The 10,000-nt window shown below is 52.3% G+C and overlaps 1 protein-coding gene across 1 annotated transcript in view; it reads right to left on the bottom strand.

Moving 5' to 3' along the window:
• LOC308379214 (protein kinase C beta type-like) overlaps positions 1-10,000 on the bottom strand; it is a gene marked incomplete at both ends in the record, with an annotated part of 146,195 nt that overhangs the window by 31,701 nt on the left and 104,494 nt on the right. The window contains 4 exon segments of the mRNA XM_080856272.1: positions 1,366-1,371; positions 1,373-1,474; positions 3,775-3,855; positions 7,250-7,388. Of these exon segments, the coding sequence (XP_080712398.1) occupies positions 1,366-1,371; positions 1,373-1,474; positions 3,775-3,855; positions 7,250-7,388 (328 nt within the window).

Genomic DNA, 10,000 nt, shown 5'->3' with positions numbered 1-10,000 from the left:
GATATATAGACCGATATCCGGATCGATGGGTAGGTAGATAGATGGATAAGTACATAGATGGATAGATGGATGGATGGACTGAATGGATGAGAGACGGGTGGAGACAGCTACAGACACAGACAGCTAACCCTCTCATTGTACACCAACAGCCAGACAGTAAAGAACAACAAAACCCCATCACCACGTTTATCTTCAGAGGAGTTTACTTCCGAACCAAACTGCCGTCCCCCCCCCCCCCCCCCCCCCGCTCCCCCCCTCCCCCCCCCCGTCCTACCCTACATGCTGTGTGAGGTGCGCAGGAGAGGCCACTGCCACTGGGGTTGCGGGGGTCCTTTGCTTAGTGCGGAGCTAGTTGTGGAGCTCGTCTCTACACGACAATAGCATTTCATCCCGGCTAGTCTAATTACGCCGGCTAATTTCAACACCCCCGTCCACACTTGTGCAATCAAACAACAGGGCTCCGAGAGAGGAAGAAGTTGTCGGAAAACACGTTCTTAGTGCCATTACATGCTGCAATTATGGCACAATGAGTTTTTTGTCATGTGTCGGTGCTTCGGCCTATCAATGGGGAGGACGGTCTGGCACCAGAAGAGGCTCTGATTGGATCTGTGCTATTGATAGGGTTTCAATGGTTCACTCTGCTTTCCCCAACCGTCGTGGATGTTTCCCTCGAGATTGATCATTAGATTTGTGTGTACACTAGAGATTCAGTGATTTGTTTTTGTTGGCAGTGTATCAGAGATTTCAATGAAATTAGGCTCACCCAGTGAGATTGCAATGTAGCCCTAGGAGTTGTTTCCTTGTAGATAATGTTAGTAACTGTCAAATGATCAGGAAATAGGGTGAGAAAATCCATCAGAATGGCTGAATAACATGATGTTACCAGAAAACCACAGAAGGCCACACAGACGTACTCATGCAGATCCGTTTTGAAAATGTTGCGAGGGGGTAACGTTGCAGGCCAAGGGCATCATGACTGCCTATATTTATTTTATTAAAGATTTATTTTTGCCTTTTTTTATGCCTTTATTTGGACAGGACAGTGAAGATTTCTGGACAGGACCGAGGCGGAGAAGACGTGGGGAGAGGATCGGGAGAACGACAGCAGGCCGGAATCGAACCTGTGTTCCCGCGAGCAATGAAGCCGTAAATGGGGGCTTATCGGCTTGCGCCACCATGCCCCCCATGACTGCCTTGATTTGATTGCGATTTGAGGTACTGGTTCTAGATATGCAACTGGGCCCAGCTGGGTAACGACTCACAGGTAACCCTAACCTCTGTCCACTATGTTTGTGTTTTGTGTGTGTTTGTTTGTGTGTGTGTGGTGTGTGTGTGGTGTGTGTGTGTGTGTGTTGCTGCACTCACCCCCTTTGCAGATGGCCACTGCCTCCTTGGACATGGACTTGGGGTAGGACACGTGCTGCTCCATGATAGACTGGAAGAGCTCGTCTTCATCTTCTCCGTCGAACGGAGGCTACCAGACACGAGACACACACACACACACACACACACACACACACACACACACACACACACACACGCACACGAAAAAAAGGACACACTTCGTCAACACTTCCAACAACTGCCACCCACTCTGCTTGTTTGCCGGTCAGTTTTGCTCAGCCAATCAGTTCTAGAGTCGCCCCCCCCTGTGACTCTCACCTATGCTGGCCGCTTAATTACAATGTTCATTCAGGCAGCCCTGTCATTTGGGCGCTATCATAATTTCCCACCTCCTTCTAGCGTTTTCTTCTGTTTTCCTGTTGTTCAATTTCGCGTGGTCGTCCCTCCATTTCACTGTTTGACAGCTTAACTAGCCCATATTCTTAAGCATTTATTTTTTCCCCATGTTAACTCTCTTGTACATTCTCTTTATCTGAATCTTAGGTGTATCACTCTTTGTAAACCGGAGCGCCTGTATTGCAAGTGTCTATATTCCCACCTCAGAAGTGTTTGGGAAGGACTCCAATACACTGGCCTCTAATAATCACTCTGGCCTCTTATAAACACTCTGGACTCCATTAAAAATCACTCTGGCTTCTTATAAACACTCTGGCCTCCATTAATAAAAACTCTGGCCTCTTATAAACACTCTGGCCTCCATTAATAAAAACTCTGGCCTCTTATAAACACTCTGGACTCCATTAAAAATCACTCTGGCTTCTTATAAACACTCTGGCTTCCATTCATACAAACTCTGGCCTCTTATAAACACTCTGGACTCCATTAAAAATCACTTTGGCTTCTTATAAACACTCTGGCCTCCATTAATAAAAACTCTGGCCTCTTATAAACACTCTGGACTCCATTAAAAATCACTCTGGCTTCTTATAAACACTCTGGCCTCCATTAATAAGCACACTCACCCTGTGTAAACCGGAGCGCCTGTGTCTATATTCACACCTCAGAAGTGTTTGAGAAGGACTCCAACACTCTAATAAATGGCCTCTAATAAACACTCTGGCCTCCATTAATAAACACTCTGGCTTCTTATAAACATTCTTGCCTCCATTAATAATTAATTAAAAACTCTGGCCTCCACTTGTACTCTCAGCCACAGCCTTCTTCCCCCAAGCTCTCAAATAGAAAACAATAATCAAATATAAAAAAACTAAAGAAAACGTAAAAAAAGACACCTGTTCTGGGCGTTGCTGTTGTTTCCAGCGAGCCTTCTTACCCGCTCTCTACTCTGTGCAGAGCCGGCACACCGGTTCCCCACCGGAAACAATTCGCAAATTATTTCCAGCACTCAAAGCAGCCGCTGCTTCAGAGCGGCTCATAAATAATTACTAAGCCAGAGAGGCATGAAATACTCCACGTCACTCTCTCTCCTTTGCACACCTAATTAATACAAACTGACCTTGAATGAGGAGTTTTTCCTCAGCCAAAAGCTACTCGGAGAAGCAGGAGGGACACACACAAAGAGTACAGCGTGCACGCCCCATGCATGCATGCCCGAGAGCGCACAAACACACAGACACACACACACACACACACACACACACACACACACACACACACACACACACACACACACACACACACACACACAGCATATAGTACACAAACACAAAGCCTCAGTACAAAGCACAGTTTCCTCCTCAATCACAGACACAGACTTTGGCCACCCCCCCAACAACACTCTCACTCCCCCCCCCCCCCCCCCCCCCACACACACACGGCAGCATCAGCAAGCTGGCCACTTTTGTACCACTCTGGTTGCCAGATGTGCAAACTACACCCCACTGCCTTACTCAACCCACCCCTCCACCTGGCAACCCTGTGCCACTCACCTGCCCACTCAGCCCACCCCTCCACCTGGCAACCCTGTGCCACTCACCTGCCCACTCAGCCCACCCCTCCACCTGGCAACCCTGTGCCACTCACCTGCCCACTCAGCCCACCCCTCCACCTGGCAACCCTGTGCCACTCACCTACCCACTCAGCCCACCCCTAAACCTGGCAACCCTGTGCCACTCACCTGCCCACTCAGCCCACTCAGCCCACCCCTAAACCTGGCAACCCTGTGCCACTCACCTGCCCACTCAGCCCACCCCTAAACCTGGCAACCCTGTACCACTCACCTGCCCACTCAGCCCACCCCTAAACCTGGCAACCCTGTGCCACTCACCTGCCCACTCAACCCCCCCCCTCCACCTGGCAACCCTGTGCCACTCACCTGCCCACTCAACCCTACCCCTCCACCTGGCAACCCTGTGCCACTCACCTGCCCACTCAACCCACCCCTCCACCTGGCAACCCTATGCCACTCACCTGCCCAGCCAGCATCTCGTAGAGCAGCACGCCAAAGGCCCACCAGTCCACCGACTTCCCGTATGGCTGGTAGGCGATGATCTGGAATTAAAAACAAAAAAAAAACACAACATTCAACAAACGGATGTACAGACACACCAATCACAGCCAATTTCAGCCAGAACAGGACCTTCCCCATGAGCAGACCCAGACCCAGGCCCAGGAGAGCCTTATGATGATGGTGTTAGTGAGGGCAGAGAGGGGGTTGGGGTGGGTGATGATGGTATTGAGGAGGTTGGGGTGGGTGGTGATGGTATTGAGGGGGTAGTGAGGGTAGAAAGGGTAGTGAGGGGGTTGGGGTGGGTAGTGAGGGTATTGAGGAGGTTGGGGTGGGTAGTGATGGTGTTAGTGAGGGGGGTGGGGGGTGGTGAGGGGGTTGGGGTGGGTGGTGATGGTGGTAGTGAGGGGGTTGGGGTGGTGATGGTGGTAGTGAGGGGGTTGGGGTGGGTGGTGATGGTAGTGAGGGGGTTGGGGTGGGTAGTGATGGTGTTAGTGAGGGGGGTGGGGGGTGGTGAGGGGGTTGGGGTGGGTGGTGATGGTGGTAGTGAGGGGGTTGGGGTGGGTGGTGATGGTGGTAGTGAGGGGGCTGGGGTGGGTGGTGATGGTGGTAGTGAGGGGGCTGGGGTGGGTGGTGATGGTGGTAGTGAGGGGGTTGGGGTGGGTGGTGATGGTGGTAGTGAGGGGGTTGGGGTGGGTGGTGATGGTGGTAGTGAGGGTGGTGAGGGGGTTGGGGTGGGTGGTAGTGAGGGGGTTGGGGTGGTGATGGTGGTAGTGAGGGGGTTGGGGTGGGTGGTGATGGTGGTAGTGAGGGGGTTGGGGTGGTGATGGTGGTAGTGAGGGGGTTGGGGTGGGTGGTGATGGTGGTAGTGAGGGGGTTGGGGTGGGTGGTGATGGTGGTAGTGAGGGGGTTGGGGTGGGTGGTGAGGGGGTTGGGGTGGGTGGTGATGGTGGTAGTGAGGGGGTTGGGGTGGGTGGTGATGGTGGTAGTGAGGGGGTTGGGGTGGGTGGTGATGGTGGTAGTGAGGGGGTTGGGGTGGGTGGTGATGGTGGTAGTGGGTGGGTTGGGGTAGGGTGATGGGTGTTATTGAGGGGGCTGGGGTGGGTGTCAGAGCGGTGAAAGCTTGAGAAGTGTGTTAGGAGTGATGGATGTGCTCTAATCAGGACTCTTACTGACTGATTGTGCTGCTCTCAGAGAGCTGAGCCTCAGGGGAGTGAGACGTAGGGGTGTGTGTGTGTGTGTGTGTGTGTGTGTGTGTGTGTGTGTGTGTGTGTGTGTGTGTGTGTGTGTGTGTGTGTGTGTGAAGATGAGGGGTGTGCTCTGCTAAGACCACATCATTCTTTCGATCCACAGGCATGGTGAAGGGGGGGTTAGGAGATGATGGGAATCTGTGCTGTGCGGTGTGGTGTGGTGCTGTGCTGTGCTGTGCTTAGCTGACGAGCTTGATGAAGGCTGTGCTGAGTTACAATAACTTCCCCTAATCAGACGCATGAACTCAGAATACCTGTGCTGTTCAAGACTGAGAGCATGTCGTGGCTGATGTGTGTGCGTGTGTGTGTGTGTGTGTGTGCGTGTGTGCGTGTGTGTGTTGTCAATCCAGTCCTCTCTAGCGTGGTGCGAGACTTCCAGCACGACCATCTGCTGTACTGACAGAGCGAAGCCTGATAGCTAATCAACTTAATTACTCTGACAAAGATCCCCCTAGCCCCGTCATGTAACGCCTTCCCAACACACACACACACACACACACAAACAAACACGCACGCACACACACGCGCGTACACACACGCACACGCACACGCACGCCCACATGTACGTACACACACGCGCACACACACATGCGCACGTATGCACATACATGCACACACACATGTACACACGCACACACACACACACACACACACACACACACACACACAAACACACACGTACATACACACGCAAACACACTCTGTATCTGGGTGTAGGAAGGCATCTCGGCAGCCATAAACAGGCAGAGTTGAACATGAGTGAGGGTGGAGAAGACAGTGTATAGGTGAGTCTGTCTGTATGAGGGAATTTTAGTGAGTGACTATGCATCTGTGTGTGTGTCTTGTGTGTGTGTGTGTGTGTGTGTGTGTGTGTGTGTGTGTGTGTGTGTGTGTGTGTGTGTGTGTTTGAGTTGATGCGTGCAGGAGTCTGTGAAGCTGTCAGTAGTCAGTAGCCTGTGTATGCGCATAAGCACTCAAGTGCATGCCTGTGCAAGTGTTGGTACTTGAGTATACATACACGTGCACTCAACATGGGTTTGTAAGTAGTATGCAAGTATGACCTGCAATGTCCCCGGCCACGTGATCGAAACTGGAGCATGTGTGTAAGCATGCATGTGTCTGAGTGACTGGGTGTGTGTGTGTGTGTGTGTGTGTTTGTGTGAGTGTCTGTGTGTAAGTGTGCATGTGTGTTAGTGGTGCGTGAATAAAAAATGCAAAACTGATCAGTCATGAACATAGGCATGTGAGCGTGAGTGTATGCCAGTTAGTGAGGGAGTGGGGAATTGAGCGTGTGTGTGTGTGTGTGTGTGTGTGTGTGTGTGTGTGTGTGTGTGTGCGTGCGTGCGGGTGCGTGGAGCTTGCTGACAGGTGCAGGTAGGTGCCTGGTTGCTTGCTAGGGCCAAAAAAAGGGCTATGAGTGTGTGTGCATGTGTGTGTGAGTGTGTATGTAAGGGTGTGTGAATGTGGTAGTCTGTGTATGCGTATGCAATAGTGTGTGTGCGTGAGTGTGTGTGTGTGTGAGTGGGTGTGTGAGTGGGTGTGTGAGTGGGTGTGTGTTTATGCATGTGTGTGTGTGTGTGTGTGTGTGTGAGTGTGTATGTGTGTGTGTGTGTGTGTGTGTGTATGCTCGTGTGTGTGTGTGTGTGTGTGTGTTCGTGTAGCATAGGTACAGTACAGCGCAGTGCTACATGGCCACAGCTGTATGTAGTGTTCTGCATTAAGTACTCTCCAGTCCCATGAATAATACACACAGGAGATATGTAGGCCAGCGCCAGGCCCTCTGCCTGCTCACTCAACCCCCATGTGCTCCGCTCTGCTCTGGTCTCTACAGCCTGCGCTACCCCACCGAAACATGGAGCTCATTCTACCTCACCGAAACATGGAGCTCTCCCTTTACAATGCTAATGAAGGAGCTGAGTGGACTCTTATTAGCACATAAGAAACGATCAGACACATGTGTGTGTGTGTGTGTGTGTGTGGTGTTGGGGGCGGGGGGTTGAGTGTAAGCGCATTAGACTACAAATGTGTGAAGGTGCGTGTACTTTTATGGCTGGAGCCTACAGGAACCATCTTCATAGGGCCTGCTGTACACACACACACACACACACACACACACACACACACACACACACACACACACACACACACTTGCTGCTACTAGAGGGGACCCACTTATCGGGCGGCTCACCTCGGGGGCGATGTAGTCGGGGGTCCCGCAGAAGGTCTTGGTGGTCACGCCGTCTAACATGTTCTCCTTGCACATGCCAAAGTCAGCGATCTTGATGTGGCCTTCAGCGTCCAGCATGACATTATCCAGCTTCAGATCCCTGGCAGGGACCAGAGAGAGAGGGAGAGGGGGAGAGGAGGAGGAGGAGAGAGAGAGGGGGAGAGGAGGAGAGAGAGAGGGAGAGGGGGAGAGGAGGAGAGGGGGAGAGGAGGAGGAGGAGAGAGAGAGGGAGAGGGAGAGGAGGAGAGAGAGAGGGAGAGGGAGAGAGAGAGAGGGAGAGGAGGAGAGGGAGAGGGAGAGGGAGAGAGGAGAGGGAGAGGGAGAGGGAGAGGGAGAGGGAGAGGGGGAGAGAGAGAGGGAGAGGAGGAGAGGGAGAGGGAGAAGGAGAGGGAGAGGGGGAGAGAGAGAGGAGAGGGGGAGAGGAGGAGGAGGAGAGAGAGAGGGAGAGGGAGAGAGGAGAGGAGAGAGAGGGAGAGGGAGAGGGAGAGGGAGAGAGAGAGAGAGGGAGAGGGAGAGGAGAGAGGAGAGAGGGAGAGGAGATGAAAAAGAGAAAAGAGGTGAATGACCGCATGAGAGTTACAGTAGGTCACAACATGGGAGATGAGAGAATAGAAACAAAACCACCTCAGGTTTGGCTAGTTGAATGTGTGTGAGAGAGAAAGGACAGTGTGTGTGTGTGTGTGTGTGTGTGTGTGTGTGTGTGTGTGTGTGTGTGTGTGTGTGTGTGTGTGTGTGTGTGTGTGTGTGTGTGTGTGTGTGTTTGTGTGTGTGTGTGTGTGTGTGTGTCTCTGTACGATACACTGTTGTGACAGCAGCACCCTGAGCGTTTCGGGACAGTTTGGGCAAAGAAAGGGAGGAGAAAAAGCAGCGCTTTTAAGTATTCATGAGCGCTGCCTGTCTGCTCACTGTGGAGGCGGCCGCCCTGCCAAGCATACACACACACACACACACACACTAGCATACACACACACACACACACACACTAGCATACACACACACACACACACGAGCATACACGCACACACACACACACACACACACACACACACTAGCACACACACACACACACACTAGCACACACACACACACACACTAGCACACACACACACACACACACACACACACACACACACACACACACACACACACACACACACACACACACACACACACACACACACACACACACGAGCATACATGCACAAACACACACACAAACACACACTGTCCAGGGCCCTTTCCAGTCAGCCGTGGGTGATTCACGCCCGCCTTGCTTAACCCCTGGAACCGCTCCAGCCTCACCCTGCATGCTGGGGTCAGGCCTCCTTCCAGGGAGGGAGGGCGAGGCTAACGATGGTGCTGGGTAAGCTATGGGGTGATGCTGGGTGTGTGTGTGTGTCTGTGCCAAACGCGCGTGTATGCCTCCACTTGAGAGAGTGTATCTGCGCATCAGGGGACCTCAGTGGCGGTGGACACTGGGTGCATTTACATTTACATTTAGTCATTTAGCAGACGCTTTTATCCAAAGCGACGTACAAGGCAACTGCATTTTTACATCAGGAGCAGTTAGGGGTTCAGTGTCTTGCTCAAGAACACTTACACACTTGGTAAGGAGGAGTGGGGAATCGAACTTGCAACCCTCCGATTGCCTTCCGATTACTAAAGGACTTCTCTACCTCCTGTACTGTGGGGGGGGTGGGGTGTGTACATATAAAATCCCAATACAAAGTTGGACTTCTTGTGGGGGTTTTTGAGGTTATGAGGATGGGCTCTTCTTCTCGACATGTCAGGTCGTACACACACACACCACTAATGTGGAACGCTGAGAGGAAGCTACGTGTCGTTCGGGGACGGATGATAGGAAGCAAACTGAGAAGGAGGAGAGATAAGAATAGAGGGAAAGGTGAGAAGAGGAGAGGAAATGGGAAGGAGAGACTAGAGGGAAAGAGAGAGAGAGAGAAAGGGAGAAGAGAAGGGCAACAGAGGAGAGGAGAGGAGAGCAGTTGACAGGTCCAGCCTTGCAGTCGTTAGCAGTGAACTAGGAAAGGTGAGAGACAGACTGAGCCAAACAGCTGCCTCCTTGATGCAGCATCACTGTCAGACGCTGTCCACCTGATGGTGGTGGGTTCGTGTGTGTCTGGGTGTGTGGGTGTGTCTGTATGTGTGTGTGTCTGGGTGTGTGTGTGTCTGGGTATGTGTGTATGTGTCTGTGTGTAAGAGAGAGGGAGAGATAGAGGTAGAGAGATAGAGTGCAGAAGAGAGAGAGCAGGAGAGAGCGGAAACTATAGGAATGTTTGTGTATGTGCTGGTGTGTGTGTCTACGTGAATATGTGATGTGAATGTATATACTTGGCTGTGAAGAGATAAGGAAATTGTGAGTGAGTGTGTGTGTGTGTGTTAGTGTGTGTGTGTGTGTGTTTGTGTGTGTGTCTTGCCAAACGCAAACGTGTATGCCTCCACTTGAGAGAGTGTGTCTGCGCATCAGGGGTAGGGCCACGGCTGAGTGAGTATGTCGCAGCGCTGTGTGTCACTCTGCCCGAGTCGTGCCCAGCCCTCCGGCCCCGCATAAACAACCCCCCTCCACCTCCCCTCCCCCTCCTCCCTCAGCTGGCAAGCCTCATCTGGGGCGCTTCAGCAGGCCACGCCGGTCTGGATGCTCACCCCCCCCCATCCTCCATCCTCTCCCTGTGCTCCACTCTGGGCTGGATGCTC

The sequence above is a fragment of the Sprattus sprattus genome, assembly GCF_963457725.1.
Source record: "Sprattus sprattus genome assembly, chromosome: 18".
NCBI classification, from domain to species: Eukaryota; Metazoa; Chordata; class Actinopteri; order Clupeiformes; family Clupeidae; genus Sprattus; species Sprattus sprattus.
The sequence above is the reverse complement of the archived record's forward strand: the minus strand, read 5'-3'. Positions and strand labels throughout refer to the sequence as shown.